The sequence below is a fragment of the Colletes latitarsis genome, chromosome 7 (genome assembly GCF_051014445.1).
Source record: "Colletes latitarsis isolate SP2378_abdomen chromosome 7, iyColLati1, whole genome shotgun sequence".
Classification (NCBI taxonomy): Eukaryota; Metazoa; Arthropoda; class Insecta; order Hymenoptera; family Colletidae; genus Colletes; species Colletes latitarsis.
Genome location: NC_135140.1, coordinates 17,604,170 through 17,622,355, shown reverse-complemented (window position 1 = coordinate 17,622,355; position 18,186 = coordinate 17,604,170). Strand labels below are relative to the sequence as shown.

At 39.1% G+C, this 18,186-nt stretch overlaps 2 protein-coding genes across 7 annotated transcripts; both read right to left on the bottom strand.

Moving 5' to 3' along the window:
- Positions 1-557: 557 nt before the first annotated feature.
- Positions 558-4,089, bottom strand: Yod1 (Yod1 deubiquitinase). Its single transcript, XM_076769006.1, has 3 exons — positions 3,427-4,089; positions 2,195-2,511; positions 558-2,098 (listed from the first exon to the last, which is right to left on the bottom strand). Exons 1-3 carry the CDS (start codon positions 3,818-3,820, stop codon positions 1,880-1,882), a joined length of 930 nt encoding a protein of 309 aa, XP_076625121.1. The 5' UTR covers positions 3,821-4,089; the 3' UTR covers positions 558-1,879.
- A 356-nt stretch (positions 4,090-4,445) lies between these two features.
- Positions 4,446-18,042, bottom strand: LOC143343646 (synaptic vesicle glycoprotein 2B). Of its 6 annotated transcripts, none has more exons than XM_076768746.1 (12): positions 17,609-18,042; positions 12,368-12,733; positions 11,618-11,674; positions 10,602-10,763; positions 9,112-9,274; positions 8,859-8,980; positions 7,888-8,126; positions 7,199-7,419; positions 6,863-7,080; positions 6,410-6,569; positions 5,417-5,544; positions 4,446-5,127 (listed from the first exon to the last, which is right to left on the bottom strand). In XM_076768746.1, the coding sequence occupies exons 2-12, from the start codon at positions 12,369-12,371 to the stop codon at positions 5,072-5,074; spliced, it is 1,530 nt and encodes a 509-aa protein (XP_076624861.1). In that variant the 5' UTR covers positions 12,372-12,733; positions 17,609-18,042; the 3' UTR covers positions 4,446-5,071. The 6 variants fall into 6 exon arrangements, with proteins under 6 accessions (XP_076624861.1, XP_076624863.1, XP_076624862.1 ...); XM_076768748.1 differs by lacking the exon at positions 17,609-18,042 and adding an exon at positions 17,284-17,403; XM_076768747.1 differs by lacking the exon at positions 17,609-18,042 and adding an exon at positions 15,705-16,528.
- Positions 18,043-18,186: the final 144 nt, after the last annotated feature.

Sequence of the window (18,186 nt, the reverse complement as noted above, 5' to 3'; positions counted from 1 at the left end):
ACCAGCCATATTTAACACTAGATTTATGGACATCGATGATACATATTTTTATCTAAACCCGTCGTGTCGATGGTTACATTAGAATGTAGTTATTCATATAGTTGCATAGATCAAGTTAAATATAAATTGCTAACAAATAATTATGACTATCGTAACGTTAAATATGGAATCTGAATCCCGCCAAATTGACAAATTCCCTATACCTAGGGTTAAACAGGTTAGAATAGATCGCTTTTAGAAACACAAGAAAAAAGTAGGTATCTAGATTTCGAGTTTTGAGATTCGAGATCTCGTAAAGTTTCGGTTTCGTGTCTCGCGAAACTAAAATGAAGGTTTTGATTCACCTCTACGTAATAGCAATTAATTTCTGATTGTATTTTTAAAATATACGTTTCTTTCTGAATATAAATTCTGCAATAAATAGTAAGTATAGAGAAGTTCGGTACTTGGCATATCAGAAATATTTTATCGATCAAATAAATATCGCATTACAAGACTAAAGAATTACGAAGATGGTCAATTGTTTGTAAATGATCGAAAGAACAAGTAATGTAAATAGCTTATTTATTTCACTTTATCGAAAGGATAGAGTTTACAAAATGTATTGTATTGCCATATAAATATAAATATATGAGATTATTACTAGTTCTTGAGTAACGAAAAATTGCAAATTTCGTTTACTCGGTTCTAATAAATTCGCAATGAATTAGTTACAGGCAATTGCATGATATTGTACTCTGTCTATAATACGGCAATACTATTAACTACATTCTTATACAGACAAAGAAATTCTGTTAGATCAATACATTTCTAATAAATATTATACTTTATTACAAAAATTAAATTTGTTGTTTTATCGGAACTCGTATATTTTTATAGTGATGGTTGAATCAAGTAAAAATCGCAATAACAAAATAATTACTATGTTCTAATGTTACATATATAATGTAGTATATTCAGTAGTTAATTTTTATTTAATTATATACTTTTATGTTTTAATTACTATCATGTACATATTTGGACCATAAATTAAACTATTATAGCATAGAGATCAAACCTTTAAGATAACACTCTGTAATTTTCATCAAGTAACACTTTTATTGATAAAAATGTGATGTTAATAGTAATTTAATCTTTTCTTTGTTTTTTTCTTTTGGGAATAGTGGCTTATCGATGTTAAATTTGCTATTAACAGTGCTAGATTTATTTGCTGTTAAAAGCGAAATTAAGTAAATTGAATTTCACTGTACAATAAATTTAAAAATTTACTTCTATATGGCATGGAACACATTCGCTGCCAATAAAGGCTATGAATTCCGTTTAGGCAAATGTAATCTAATATCACAGATTCTTAATCTCGCTAAAGAGATCATTCATAACACGTTATTTTCAATATGTTCGTAAGATATTTCCCATTACAAGAGCGATAAATAATTTTTTGTCGTGTTCGTATATAGTAGACTCTCAATTATCGGAAATGACAATTCCGAAAAAAAAATAATATAAATAAAATATGTTTAAACACGTTTATCGAAATTTAAATACATCAATTTCTAATTAATTCAATCGTGAATTTTTTTATACTGCAACGAAAGCAACTGTATAGACCTGAAAGATAACAGAAAGTTTTAAGATTTAGTTCCAGGAACCTGATCTTTAGTCAAAATTAAAAACCTGTGTATATTATACATCTAAACAATCCTCATAGTGTACTGCATATATCTTCTGTCAACAATAAAGTATCCATATCATATAGCTAGTCTGCTTACAAGCCTCGTTTAAAGTAGAAAATTCTGCTTGAGACTTGAATTTAGTAGGATTCTCAAACAGCAGTCTGATTAAATGTAATTGATAATTGGCAAAGGATAGATTTATTTTGCTACGCGGCTACTTCTCCGAAATTCATATGGCCCGTCTCTTTAGCGTGTTGTTGAGCAGCTGTTTGCCCATTTAATTTAATCTTACAATCATTGCACATTAACGTGAATTTTTGAACATCCGTAAATTGACGACTAGATTTCGCTTCTCTTGCAAGTTCAGCTGCTTCTAATAATATCCTTTCATCCTCAGTGGGAAAGATTGTTTGAATGCTACTACCCTACATAAAAATATAAAAATAATTTATTATCGGTATTTTATTGCAATTAAAGGGTTTGTTTCTATTTATAACAATGATTACAAGTACTATACGTACATCCAATGGTTCCAAATATAATGGATCATAATGAATACCATCAAATATTAAAAAGACCCTTTGAGCATAGTGTTGATCTTCTCCAAATCTGTTGATTATGGCATTAATACTATCAATTACTGCTATTTCTAATCCATAGAATTTCGATAATATTGATAATTCTATAGCTCCTCCCCATGAATCAGACTTCATGATCCATTTGCAATATTCAGGATTAGGACGACCCAAAAGGCCTTCTGAATATTCTTCTGGATCAGCTGCCACAGCACTTGCTATGATCTCCCTCATGAAACTTGCACAACTGGAGTCAACTTTACCTGAAAGTGTACTATAAGATTACAAGGACCAATGATGGACTGTGTAGATGGCCTCATTAATTTTAATTGCCTTGGAGCACATTATAAGAAGTTATCAAGCAAGTACAAAATAATTCTTGTTTGCTTTTATCTTTTACGATTTAATTTTTTTAAATTTCAGTTACAATACAAAACTATTTATTATCTTAAAAATGGAAATTAGCAAAAATCCATGTTTCGAATATACGCGTAATTTTATTCTCTGTGTACATTAGGATGGACCTTAATTACTCTTGGTGAAAAGCTTTTTCCATTGTTTTGTGGTGTCAAAATTTAGCGTAAAAAAATTTCTTGCGAATGGACAAATTGATCGTAAAATCAGAAAACGTACCGCAAATTAAGTCTCACAAAAAATGACGAAATACTCGCTAAATTATGTTATTATTTATGCTATATATGTAAAGATTTTTTATTTATGTTTTATGAGTGAATTAAAATACGGATACAGTAATTACACGAGTACCGGTACAGCATAGGTTAGGAATGTGCGTGTACTGCAAATTATACGGATTAAAGTACGTTAATTAGCCTGATACTCGTGAGTTTCGGTATACGTGAAAGATCCCTATTGAATATTACTTTATAAATACTGGGATAGGAGTATGAGAAATTTGCTATAAAATTCATTAAAAGTCATTCTAATTTCGCGGGCCGTATAATGATAGGTGATAGGCCAGATTAAATCCTATTCTCGAACGCTCAATGACCTTCCCCCACCAACATGCTTCAAGGCCGTTAAAATTGCCAAGGTTGTCGACACAGTGCACAATTACCGATTAAAAATTGTGTATAGAATTACAAATGCAATAATGCAGAATGTTTTGATATTTTGGCTAGAAGTAGGTGCATATATAACTTATATAATAGTGTAGATACCATTGAGTACATAACCGACACTGGTAAACAAGCAAGAGTTATCAGCAGGCACGACTTTTTTCATCAACACACCAGGCGTATCGATGAAATTTTCTTCGTCGATATGAGACCGTCCGATATCTTCAAATTTTTGTTCCCCGTTATAATGAAGCGGCTTCTCTTCTACGATCAAGGTATCGCCCGAAACGATGCCGCTCTCCTCGATTGTGGCCTTCTCTTTGTTAAGATTAATCGCCTTTGGTGGAAAGCCACCGAGAACGTGGAGCGCCCCGACTGGTATTCCCGTTATTTCGGAAAGCTTGGACTTCAATTCGGACACCTTGTCCTTCGGGATTAGTCCGTTCACGACCTTTTGACCTGATTTCGTTTTAACTCTCAATACGAACCCGGCCATCGTTCCTCCGCGGATACTGAATCGACTAGAACGAGAATTTTGTCCGATTGTCTGTTGATCAGCTGTTAAAACAGCACCACGACAAAATTTTGCTGGGTTTGAAAACGATGATCATATCACAAATGGAACGCCGTTTTGTTCACTGATAACACATACTTCGCGTATTTATTCTTGCGATATAGACTACCTTTCCCGATTCATTGTACTTAACACGTAACAGAACAACAGCAACCTCCGTTATCGACGAACTTTACTATTGTTATAATAACTACTTTAGGTACTTTCTCGTTTAAACGTTGGTAGTATATTTTCTGTGTCTTTTTTTTGTTAATTTTTTACGATACGGAGCAGACTGAATTATCGTTCGTTCGATTCGTATAAGGATTTCGTGTAAATAAAAGCACGTGATTGAAAATTAATCTTATTGATTCGTGCTTTGGCTAGGAAATTTTGTTTATGCGTAGTTCTTCGTCGAGTCGACCTTCTTAGTGTTTTGTGGTTTATGACGTAGCTTCTACAGACTAGCCACCAGAGGGCTGAGAATGCACGGTTCTTCTTTTAGGTTGCGTTTTCATGTGACGCATTTACTGCTATTTCATCGTGCTGGTTGGACGCGTCGACTGCTGCAACAGGTGCTTCGATTCTTTTAATCGTAAATTATGTTTATTCGAATATGTCAGGAATACAGGCTTTCACAAACGAACGAAGGAATTACATACGGTAAACACCATCACTTAATATTAGGTACGTACACATATAGCATCGTATTAAACGACTAAATTGACACGTTTAGGCTCGATTGTAAACGAAGGTACATTTCGTAATTTGTAATATCGAGCTCCTTTAAAACGATATAAAAGACGAATGGTGCCATTCGCGAACCACGTCCGCAAATAAATATTACATATATACATGAATTTACATCAAGCTATCGGGATCGACAAATCGATTTTCGGCGAAAATCGTTTTACACGCTCGTTAAGGTACGATTGTTGATCTTGCCTTCGATACGAAAGTGCGCGAAAACAGAAACATTTACAACTATGTTCGACATCATTTCGAAGCATTAAAAATTCCCTTCGATTGATATTACGACGTAATACCAGTGTTCGCGAAGGTAGTGTTCAAATATCTCCTTAATTCCGAAGGAATGGAAAATGATTCCTGTCAATGCGAATGATTCTTTGTTCTTCGATTTACTTTCGACATTTTCTATGGCCATTTCTCGCCAGGAGATGGCTCGCTGTTTAGTTATTCGAGGGTCTCTTTCCCTGTCTTTGGCAACAGGAACGACATGATTCCACACACTGAAAAATAGAAAATATGCGATGTAGAAATTGTTGTTAATACAACAATTACAAACGTAAGATCTTACGTGATGTGAATACCCGCGTTTGTACGCCAATGACGCAAAGAGGTTAGGTGAACTGGGCAAATTTTATTCACGAATAACGAATGAAAATTTTAGATTTCTTTCGAAATAATTTGAACAAACTTGCGACGTTACTGGTCAGATAGAGCAATATGTAATAGTATTTGTTTTTTTAAAACATTTCTCCTACCTATTTATCGATCTATAATTAGAGGAATACTTACTGAATAAAAATGCTGCGAATAATACTATTGGAATTACGCAGGCCAAGTCGATTAGGTAGCCAAACACCAAATTACCAATGAGAGCGCCTAATCGACCCATTGTTAGAGATAATGCCGCAGCCATTACTCTGAAAAGTATATGGAATTATGGTTGGATAATCACTGTTTCCAAATAAAGGTTACGAATCAAACAGTGGTTTCCAAATTTTTTAGTAGGTATCCCACTTTTTTCTCAAAAAAAATTTCTTTCGATAAGTCTCAGCGATTAATAAATTAATCGAACGTATCGCGAAAGCCTCCTCTTTTGGGGGGTCACACTCCCTTCATTTTGGAAAACACTGGTACAGATTAAGAACTAGTAAAATGAGATTATTAACGAAACACTACAATAATAAATATAAGAAATGAAACTACGTATATAAATCCTAGTTTAAAAAATTTTTGCTCGTTCAAGCGAAAATCTACGCGATCCAATCGGAACAATTATCGTCTACGACAACGCATTACATTTCGCGGTGAATTTTATTATTGACATTTCTTTGTCGTTTTCTCTTACGAAAATACTTGTATAATTTCTTTCAAACACATTGTGCAAATCAGATGGTAAAGTACGTCCCTGGAGGAGTTATAAACATTAATCGAACCGCACGATCGAAAGAAACACAGTCGGTATAATGAAATATTTATTGAACGTGCAACGTCCAATGTCTACGTGACGTAGTCTGTAAACTGTCGGATGAAGTTGTTCGATCACGTGTTCTGTTTCCAGCGGCACGTCAGTCCGACAGGCAAACTATGAAATTACACGATAACAAAAAAAAAATAAAAAAAAAGAAATTGCAAGAGAACGATATGCGAATCAACGCACCGTTCAACATTATCGCCGTTCATGTATGTCGCGATAATTAACGGTATCGTTTAACGATCATAAATCTCGCTGGCGTTGCATTGTTTGCATATTTCCACAATAAATAAATCACAAGTTCTGCTTACCTGAGATTCGTCGGGAACATGTCGACGATTACGCAATAGACTAACGAGATACCAAGAGACGTCAGGGCCTCGAACACGCAGGATAATATTAAGTTTTGTGTCGCATTGATGACGTAATAAAAGGCTATCGTTACAGCGCCGGATACCAGCAGAGACAAGACTGAAAATAAAACAACGTTTCATGGTGATTCGGATTGTTTTAACAACCATTAACACGTAATGTTAACACTTTAATAAAGTGAGATACACGAAGATGCTAGGAATATTATTATAATGAATTATAAATGCAACCTCGACAAATGTAATAAGTTGAATGTATGATAAATATACTACAATAAGCAAGAGAAAACAGTCCTGTAAGAAATTGCGACTTCCAGAACGTCTGTGTTAGTAGTCAACAGAGTAGATTGATTATATCAGATTTAATAATACGTGTAATGATAATGTACTCACTTAAGAAGAATTTGGCGCCAAGTTTGTGTACGAAAATTGGCAAAATGATGGATCCAGGAATGCAGGCGAGTCCAATGTATACCGTGTGCAGATAGACGGAAGACGCGATCACTGTGTCGCATCCGAAAGGATCGGCGAGGGTCGCGTTGTCCGACAGAGCGGACACTATGCAGACCGACGTAGTTTCGCCGGGATTGTTGTGTTCGAACTGCTCGAATCTGCAATATACGCGCGTATATTAGAAAAATATTCTCTGATTCCTAAATCAGAGACATTGAAGTAAGCGAAGACCGAAGATATAACCCACGGAATGATGCACGAGGCAAAAGTGGTTACCTGGTGAATAATTCTGGAAACCAGACCATCAGAGTATAGTAACTGCTGGTCAAACCGAATTGTATGCCGCATGCCAGCAGCGTGTTGTGCAGATGCGGTGATTTGCAGAGAGCTGCCGTTAGGTCACGCACTTCCTTTATCAATACCTTCAAATCTTTACGTTTGTGCAGCTTCAGAGACCTCATGCTCTTATCTTTGGTTTTCTCTTGCAAGGATTTCACCTGAGAATTAATTCACATAAACTTAGAGCATCGTTAATTTAGACAAAAGCGAAATTTTATCTAGTAGTAGCGATGAAATCAATCCAAAGGTGTACAGTACTGTATGAATAATTATGGATTCCCTTCTTTTCTTTAATAACTCCAAGAAACAACTGATCGTGTCAAGATGTGTTTATAGCCGGATAATAAGAAGCTTTTCTCTCAGCTAACTGCTCAGTGTTGCAAAATAGGACCAACAGGGGTATTCTTGCAAGGAAAATTTATGATGAGAAGAAGTAACAGTTGACCATGTTGTTAAACTTAAAAGATGAACAGAATCTGCTTGGGTAAATAGCTTTCAGCTATTACAAGCAATAAAAAACCATCAGTGTATCGATAGTATCTGAACGAGTCTTAGTCCCATTACTAGCTAGCAGATTTTTTAAGTAGAAAGCAAGTGTATGAGACATTCGAATCGAATGGGATTACCGGATAGGAGTCTGGACTTTCCCCGGTGTTTTGAGCGTAGATCCATTTGAAGACTTCAAGGGCGGCGTCCGTTTCGCCGCACTCTAGAAGGAATTTCGGACTCTCTGGAAACGCGAACAACCAGAGGCCCAACATCAGTGAGGGTAGCGCGCACAGCGCTACGAAGAGATTCCATGACTTAAAGTAAAACGTGTCCGAGACGTACATGAAGTCTATCGGGATGATCAGCCAAGCGATCACTGGACGAACAAAAAGAATCGTTTGTTAGTTAATTCGCAAGTTTCGTTCACGGTATTGGTAACTTCAGAAGATACAGGTCGGTCAACCCTTGGAAAAATTTTAACGAGAGATTCTAGAGGCCAAAATAAGACGAAAATGAAGAATACTAATTTGTTGATCGAGGCTTCGAAAGTATGTGGGATTTTGGGGGTATGTCTATTCACCAAAAATAATTTTTTTAGAAAGATTTGAAATTTGTTATGTTAATTTTTTAATAACTTTTTAACGAAACCTCAATCAAGAAATTTATATTCTTGATTTTCGTCTTATTCTGGCCTCTGGAATCTTCCATTAAAATTTTTTCTGAGGGGTGGCCGATCACCCAGTATAATCTCCCGAATTTATTTGTTTTATGGTCTTGCATTCGTACATCAAGCCCGTTTCAACATCATTTAAATCTGAATCACTCTGTAGATAAAAGATTAATGCTACTGTACTGTATCGGTGTAACTGGCGTTTCGGTGACTTCAATGCCGCGATAGAACGATTGTTGGGCACAAAGCGGTAACTAATGGGAGAAATGAACTCGGACCGATCGAGTCGAGTGATGTTTTAGTGACAGAAGCGACACAGTGATTTTCAAGTTACAAAGAGGAATATTATTTTTCAAACATCGCGTGCAATAAATATAGAAATGAACTGCTCTCTTATCGGCATCTGTTAGAAATACTCTGAAACAAAGAGGTACTTACATGGCAACAATATAACTCCGACTGTCCAGAACATTTCCATCCAACAAAGACATCTTTCGCGATACTTTGTCGGCTGAAATTCCCCTAAATATGGAAAACAAATTCCCATAGCTCCCGTAACGCTGTATATATAAAATAAAAATAGAAATAGAAATAAACGAAAAATAAAAACAAATAAAATTATGATAAAACGAGGTGCAAAGGAGGCGACTGTTTTATGATAAAGACATCTCGTTGGGCTTGAAACACTTACGCGAACCCGTTGAAGAAACGGAAGACCAGGAAGACCCAAAAGTATTGGACGAAAGATGAGACGATGCCGACGATACCGTCCATCAATAAAGTAGCGATTAGCACGATTTTACGTCCCTTGATGTCAGCCAGGCAACCCCATATGTAGGAACCAATCACCATACCTAAAAATCCCCGCAAAAAAATTGAAAAATATGGAATTTTTTATTCGGAATTATCAGAACAAAAGTCATTGCGTTAATCATGGACGTAACATTAATTATTTATATTTGAAAAACTTCTTGTGGTTATAATAGTAGCAATAGTAAAAATAATTACACGTAAAAAGTGTTCTTGGAACAGAAATATATAATCAAATGCTATACAATTAATACAAACAATTTTCTAACCCAGACCCTAATTACATACCTAATAATTACATGTAGAATCAAATAAGTATTACTATAACTGTAAGTATAGCTGAGACATTTAGAACTGTTTGCAGTAGTAACAGTAGTTGTAGTAGTATTGATAGTACCAACAGCAATAGTTTTAGAATCAAAAAGATTACTAATAAGTAAGAATTATAGTAGCAATAACAGCAAGATTAGTGATATTAGGTGATAGTTCCTGAGTAGAAAGGATAATTGTAATGGTTCATGACTACTTTTGAATCTAGGAATAGTATCAGCAAGACTAGTTTTAGAATTCTCGAGAAGATGGGTACTGATAAATAATATCTGTGGGTTCGGTAGTGGTGACAGCAACATTAGCAACAAGTTCTAATGGCGGTAAGAGTAGAGAAATGTGCCAATGCCCCAATTTCCTGTACTATCTCGATGGTTTTAATTCCACGGCGATAAAAGTAATTTCGTTGTTCACTGATTTTCTGTGATTTTGTTTGCAAGACTACATTCTGACAGCGATGATTTCGAGATATCACTGTCGACTGATTTGTTTTCGCCGTACGACGGTAACTGATAAAGGTTGAAATGGAAAGGTACACCGTGAGTCATGTTAATTCAAATAATAGCAGAAAACGAGAGTGAGAATGTGCTTTTTCAAGGCGAAACAGCTTAAATCGAAGGTCTTTGAGTCGCGTTTATGGGGCCTGGCTAGTTTCGAACATGAATCACTCGATGATACCCAAGATTTCTTAAGCAATCGTATATTTCACTGATTTGTCAGAATTCTTTCAAGCATAAATAATCAGTACTGTTGAAGTAACGTCCATGATTAACAGAGTAACTTTTGTTCTACTTTTTTTGGAACAAAAAGTAAAAAAGAAGATGGTTCCAAGGCAATATATTTTAATCATTTGAGTATACAGCTTGAGTAGTGTGATATTTTCTGAATAACACGTATCTGGAAGAACTTAAAAAAATTTCGTTTACCTCAAAGCTGGATAAACTACTTAAAGAACACCTGTTATCAAGGTACCGAGCATTTGTATTCGAAGGAGACGAGATTCTCGACTAATTCGATAGCTCAAAAAAATTCAAAGGAGCTTACCTAACATCGGGGACGCCGTGAGCCATCCTTTGGACGTGGAGTCCATTTCCAAGTCGCATTGCGCTGCGGGTAAAACGAACGAGAGTATCGTAACCCCTATCGCTGTGTCCATGTAAATCAAACCGCATACCGCCAGCAGCATATAATGAAACTTTCCGAATCCTAAACGAAAATGGACCCGCGTAAGCATTAATACCGTCGAACCGATTATTGCAAACGAAAAATTCATCCTTACAACTGGTGAATTTTTTAAGTCCTACTGCGACAAGTAGTGCCATTTTTATCGCTTCAAATATCCCTGGATCAAGTCTTTCTTTGTAATCTATCGTTGAACGAACAATTGTCCACGTGAAAAAGAAAAACGAAGATTCCAGAACGCGCGTAAGCGTTGTTCAAAACGCGGAAAAAGTTTCAACAACGTCGTCGATAAGAAGCCTCGTTTCGACGAGGCTGTAAATTAAACGTTGCTCTTGAACTTGCCACCAGTTTACTCGGTGTCTAGCGTGATTCGTATTCCACGACGTTATCTTGATTTATCAAAATACTTGCACAACCCGAACACGGTGTGCTAATTATTCGAGAAGATTCGAGAGACTTTTTAACAATGATCTCGCGCTACTTCAAAATGGTTGTCCACGCTTTTAAACGCGTTTGCTATCGTGCGAATTTCACTCTACTGATCATTTAATTGTACATTATGTATCGTTCGGTATTACCAAACGCGTGGATACCGTACAGCGCTTTCTATAACGTAAACGAAAGATATCTTTCGCGCACCCCACTTAATCTGGGGTCTGAATCAATTAATCCGACGTGTTGACGCGTCTTAATAAAATCGTACGATAATTTCGTGTGTCGGACAAGTGGAAGTCGAGAGGTATTCGTTTGTTTTTCGATCGACTTAAGATTTACCAAACGTTCCATTCAGATAAAGCTTTCAACAAGTTCTGATAACTGAATGGGCTGTATCTCGAATTGAATCGACACGCAATTAATAGGAGTGAGCTTGTACTTGCCTGTTTCGGTGATTGCATGCTCGAAATCGGCACTTCCGTCTGCCAGGAAGTCGAGTCCTGTCGCGAAAACAAAAATTAATTAAAGTATAATATCGATCGTTTTTTGGGTTTGGAATCTGTATTAGGGTTCAGAACCTATATAAGACCCGAAAAACTAATGGTTATAAGACCTATATGAGAGTCGATGCAAGAACTTCAGCTTGGACCAATATAGTTCGAAGTTTGGAGTTTTTATAATGGTTCCTGACGATAAAAGTTCTTCGTAACTGTTAGTAGAACCTATATTACAACAATTTTCAAGCCCTCTGACATAGTAAATCCTCAGGAAGATCGACAGGCTGATGAGAACAAGTGCACGAAGCAGAAGTAGCGATAGTAATAATAACATAATAACAGGGTAATTAGTACTACTAGGAATGCTACTATTGCGATAGCAGCTACAGTAGTATTCGTAATAATAAAATAATAGTAGTTGTAGTTATGTTAGAGATATAATCTATCAATTCTGTTAAACCCTTAAGTGTAAATTTATGTAATCCTCCATTTGTTCATTGTTTCTTAAATGCTTTAAACGAAAGTTGATGTCCATTCATCAATTTGAGAATTCAGTTGAAATTGGAAGTCCACTTAAGGGTCGAACGAATGAAATTTGCTACAGAATACTGTTCTAATGTTCGGTCACTTTAGTTCTCGAGTCTCTATGTTCTCGGTAGAATCGGTGACTGTTTTTTGGTCGTTTCTCGAACCTACCCATGGTGGATGGTTACGTTGCGAAGATCGTCGGTCTCGCGATGAAGGGAGGTGGCTGGGTCAGGTGGCGTCGGAGAGAATCCGGGTGTCTGGAGGACCCCGGTCGCCAAAGCGCTGCACTGTCGGTTCCTCGTGCGCGTTCCACGGTTTTCTCCTCGTTTGCAACCGTTGCACGCCACGCTCATTGGTGAACACTCGGTGGTATTTGATCGCCGTCTTTATCGCCCAAGCGAATTCGACGATGACTTCCACCGAGAATCTCTCCGGGCGACGGGACCAGTGGCGTCTAGGTCTGTTGCTCCTCGACGATCCTCGATCGATGGGATCCCCTGCGTCGATCGACGGTCTCGAGGTGGACAGGCGTATCTGCAACGACGCGCGATCCTCCCGTAGTCTTTTTTTTTTTTTGTTAGTTCCGTCGTATCAGAACGATCGGCGTCGAAAGAACAACTGACCAAAAATTAATCGCGCCTCAACATATCTAGTGCTTTTCGGTAGCTTGTCATTACCAGCCAGATAAGATATAACCCTTCCCCTTCTCTCTCTCGCACTCCTACGTCTACCTGGGCTGTCGTCTCTCTTCGTCCCTCTCCGCGAGGGAGCGACATTTTCTGAAAATGACACTCTTGAAACGAAAAAGAAATAAAAAAAAATCGCTCGAAAGGCTTCTGTACACACCGGGAGTGTTACAATTGCCGCGGTGCAATCGTATATACTCGACGATAAGACGGTTGAGACAAATATCACGGGATTTCTAATTGCTTTGGATTACATTGACTAAAATACGCGAAAGCTGTTTACCCGTACGTTCATTATGTACAAGGACTCCTTTTCGAGATATTAAACGGTTATCTGGCTGCTTAGTGGCCCGGGAGATCCATTATTTGCCGACCTACTAAGAAAGTAATAATTTCGACCGTTCTCGTCAAACATTGCCACCAGTAGGGTAAATACGTATCGCAATTCCTAGAGGCTTCGTAGAAGCACGCACACGACCGGCTCGTCACCTCCACGAGACGTGATTTACGACCGCAAGAGCGTCTAGTTAGGCATTGTCTTTGCAGTACTCGCATTATCTAAACACGAATCCGGCAATAACTACGCAAACTGTTTGTTTGAGTTTCGGTTGATCGTCGAACGACGTGTTTTGTCAGAGCGGTATATCATGAACTAACTCCGTGTGCTCTTTGATGTTATTTAACTGAAATACGCGAACGATTCCGCACGAAGGTCTCCACATGGGTATTCTGGTCTAGAGATTCGAAAAGAATCGATTTCGTAAAGTATTACGCCTTCGAAACCACGTTTGTAGCCGTTCGAAGAGTGCAGTTTATAACTACAGCGATCGTGAAACTTAAAAAGAGTCTCATCGATGGATTGGCAAGGTTCTCCCGATGAAAACGAGTACAAACACGACCCTGTTCGGATGATTTTTAATTTCGAGTTACTCCTTTGTTAAAAAAATTTCCAAATTTGAAAAATCGAACGTTGCCCAAACGCGGTCGTGTTTGGGCTCGTTTTCATCGGGAGAATGTTACCGATCCATTAGTGACATTAATGTTGAAAAAAAGTAAAGTTTTACCGTCCCTCGAGACCAGAATACCTTCTCAACGGACGCCATATTGGGACCAGACGTCCTTTCTAACCAAATATAAATATCGAGTACCGATATTATTATCTGCATTCCTATCTTTTTTGTGCGCGAGACTTATTTATGATTTCATAGTATCGAGAGATCTATTTCGCAACACGTATCGCGGTACAAAAAAAGAAACCACGAACACGGTATTGTTCGCACGTGTCACCGTACATCGAATTTCAACGACCTTTCGAGGAGCAATATACCGTCCCGTGGCTCGTAATCGGACGAGGCGTCGATGAAATTTTACGGAAACCGACTGAAGAAGCCTGTCTCGATGACATAGAACCGTGCCTTCCGAAGTGCCATGACAATTGCCAGGGTCACTGTTAATCTATACTAGTCGAAACTAGTCTAGACTCGACATTGTGCTTCTCACTTGATTCATTCGTTAACGCAAACATATTTATCAACCTGGGCGTCAAACGATACGTATCAACGTAAACTTAGATGTTTTCCCCGACAAGATTATTCGTAACGATAAATACTGATAGTTGGGAAGGTCCCGTCGTGTGTCCTCCGTTTATTGTTAACATAACCCAAATAGAGCACCTGAGGTTCACGCGACCCTATGCAATTCGAAACTCGCTTAATACAGATCTCGAGACGATCTTAACCTAGCCCAATTCGATTCTAACCCAGCCCTCGAGCGATCTTAACGGAGCTACAATTTAGCCTGGTTTAACGTACACCTTATATGTAATCTAAAAATTGATCCAAACTTAAGAACTTCTCAGCTCCGGGTATAACTTCTGATCCGAGCTTAACGCAATCTTAGTCCAACTTAGTCTTCGATTAAACTGGGTGCAATTTCTAATTCAGGCTCAACGCGATCCCGAACCCTAGGTCCAATAAAATTCTAATCGAGCCCTTGGCTGGAAGAGTTTCAATTTCGTCTGACATATTATACTAATATACTACTTGATTCGTCGTAGATCCTCTCGAAGACATAATCCAGCGCTAACATAGACCCTAACTGCTTAAAAATCAGTCCGTTTTCTGTGGATACGAAACGAATATCATGAAAACAATTTGTTTTCGAGAACTTTTTCTCTAATCTACGAGCTTCCAGAAAGAGCATAACATTTGTTTGAACTGGACTTAAGGGAGTTTCAACTTAGCCTGTTCCAATATAGTTGTAATCGGAAAACTATCTTAGTATAAATACCGATAAGGCGATTTAATATAATGTCCTATCGTAATTCTCCATCAAGGTCTAACCCAAAGCTAACGGTATGCCCAGCTCAGACTAATTGAAAGTTTATCTTCAATTTAATTACTCCGCGAATGGTAACTATTGATATAGCATTCTTTTTTTTCCATAACCCATTTCTCTAGAATCTGTTGGGTTTATTAGTCTCGTTCTTAGAAATATTATGGCTCTAATGACTAACGAGAATTGCGCGCGATCGAATTAACGCGACAGTCTGGTAATTCCAGGGCAAAAAGATGATTTCTTTCTGTTCCTTCGTTATATTCGAGCCATAAAAGAGGAATTATTCGTAGAAAAGAGCCTCGCTAAATCTCGAATAAAGATTTGTTAAAAGAAAACAATACGAGTCTGGGTAAATTGAATTTCGTTCCGTTCCGATTCTTTGGTAATTCCGGAAAAAGATTCCGGACTTTCCGTCGAAAATGGCGGGTATCTCGACCCCTTCACGCGCAAACAAAGTGGAAAGTTAGTATCACGAGACTTACGGTTTATTGCCAGCTAATCACCGCGATCACGTACCGAACACTGGAAGCAACGCCTGGAGCTTATTACAAGACGTAACCATAAATCGTAATCGATTAAATGCGCGACTTTATTGCGTCGAACGGAGTCGAAGTACTGGCGAGTCACGCGCGGAATGTCCGATCCGCAAATCGTCTTCGTTCGCGCCCGGCGAAACAACGCCTGGGTGTCGTTTTCCGCGGACGCCTCCTCGTTCTTTCCTTCGATTACGTCACCATAGCGGGATTAAGATCTGGTAATATCCCCGAACGAGAGATTTATCTGCCCCGTTGTAGGATTACATGATCTCCGGTGTCGTAACCGCGAAAGATCGAACGCGCGATACACGATTGATTAAAACACGCTTCGCCAAAAGGAAGGTCGCTTTCACGAAATTCGCTGGCCAAAATAACTTTGTAATCCCCCAATAAATTGGGGCATTTGCCTCATCCCACTTGATCCCGTTCTTCAAACACATTCTGAACCCTCCATGGTGGGGTATTTACCAGAGAAAAACATGTTTTTTTTGTCTTTTACTGTTTTATTTCGTGGTAGAGGAAGCGCATTCGGTGTACCAGTTTATTTATGACGAACGAAAAATTACGACAGAGAATTGGAACGAACATCAATCGCATGATATCATAGCGAAACTAATAAACTTTTATACTTTAAGCTCTGAGCAACAGCGACGAACGGAAGACGAAAGGTGTCTCGAGCGTTGGTTCGATCGAATAACGAGCAACGATTTTCTTACGTTGCATGTAATTTGGGATAGCGAAATACCAATTTCGATTTGTAAAATGACAAACACGTGAACCTCTGCTAAACCCCGCTTCAAAAGCAGACGTTCACCAAAGGATGCGCTATCAGTTTGATGGGATTTGAAAGGCGAACTTCGAAACAGCAGTTTTCCGCGTGTTCAACGAACCACCAAACGTAAATAACGCGATTGATATCCGCACGAAGGCGATCGAAAATTTGTCTCGGAGAACGGCCAAGAACCTTGCGTAATCAGGACGACAGTTTGGACGGCGATGCTTTATCAGAGTACAAGCAGGTGCATGTACTCCGTGTCGTTTTCGCACGGAGCTCAGAAGATTCTAAGAAATAACTGTATTCTGGAAATACTCATGAAATCCAACGGATCAATAGAGTTTATTGCGAATCAGAGTCTCTGAAAAGTTAAACGTTGGCTCTAGAACCTTCCACAAAAAGAAGCCCAAAGAAACGCTCGTTATCCAGAGTTCTGGATAAGGAATCGTTTGTACAAGACGTGCCTTGAACGAGAACCCATAAACAAATGTTTCAGACCGAGCAAATCGTATCTACGATGTTTATTCGTTAATTTGCCCGACTCTCGCTATCCAACGAGCCCGAACGACGATAAATCGAATGGTAAATTCTGAATCGACCGGCTGAGACCCGTGATATTCCTCAAGTTCGCGCCACGTCGTTCGGTGATGTTGGCACGCGATCGACGTCGACTGTGGATTCGCGCCAAGTCCTCCGATCGTCGCAATATTTCCATCATCGATGCCCGACGTAGCATGATCGTAATGGTACCTATCGTGGAGACCCGAGAAAACCGATGGAATCCTATCGATCCTTCGACCAGGAGCCAGGACCCCGACGAACCGTTGGCGGAGGCGCGCGACATCGTCCGCGGTTGGGGCCGACCGAACCGTTCCACCGACAAACTACGACTAACCACGGGTACCATTAAATGGCTGCACTCCAAGATCACTCTATTTCGGCGGGTTTCAATGTCAACGGCGCCAGAGAGGAAGAGAAAGAGAGAGACAGTGGAACACGCAGAATATAAAAAGAAAGGCGGCCGATTAAACGAACCAAATCGAAAAGAAATCCTCGGTTCACAGGGTGATCTTACCGATCCTCGTCCAATCGAAGCGCGACGACTCCGCGAGAACGGTACTATCCCGGCCAAGGAACTCCTCGATGGTAGCCTCGTGCCTTCCTGACTGATATCCCTCCCCGTCGATCCGATCATTCATAAAGTATCTCTGTTCGGGGCTATAGGCGTTCCGGGGACGCGTGACATCCACCCTGCGTATCGAGCGACCCCTCTGCGGGAGCCAGCTCCCAGAATTCCTCGCGTCTACGCGTGTACCGTGATAAGAGGATGATCGCGGTTACGCCACCGATCGGGTGAACCAAAGCGAGGCGTCTCCCCGACACCTTAATTAGAATGCAAGCCGCGGCTAAAGGACTATTTAATCGCGTAGCCAACGGCCAAATCGACACCGCGCGACGCGTTTGTATATTATGCGCGCGAACGACGCGGTTCCTCCGGATCTTCTAATTCGGTCGACAGTCTTGTCGCGCTTACGCGATGCACTGCACACACCGTCCCGATTCATGTCTGGGGTCCGCTTCGCTCGGTTCGGTTCGAATAATACCTGTAGCGTGTGTTTGCTTGCATTTGTGCAGGGTGGGGTAGCTGTCAGG

Coding starts and splice junctions, on each gene's coding strand:
- Yod1 (XM_076769006.1), bottom strand. CDS start 3,820: ATGGCCGGGTTCGTATTGAGAGTTAAAACGAAATCAGGTCAAAAGGTC. Junction 2,512..3,426: donor TGTCGGTTATGTACTCAATG/GTATCTACACTA, acceptor GTACACTTTCAG/GTAAAGTTGACTCCAGTTGT. Junction 2,099..2,194: donor TATATTTGGAACCATTGGAT/GTACGTATAGTA, acceptor ATTTTTATGTAG/GGTAGTAGCATTCAAACAAT.
- LOC143343646 (XM_076768746.1), bottom strand. Junction 8,127..8,858: donor CGGAGTTATATTGTTGCCAT/GTAAGTACCTCT, acceptor TTGTTCGTCCAG/TGATCGCTTGGCTGATCATC. Junction 6,570..6,862: donor TGGCGCCAAATTCTTCTTAA/GTGAGTACATTA, acceptor TTTTATTTTCAG/TCTTGTCTCTGCTGGTATCC.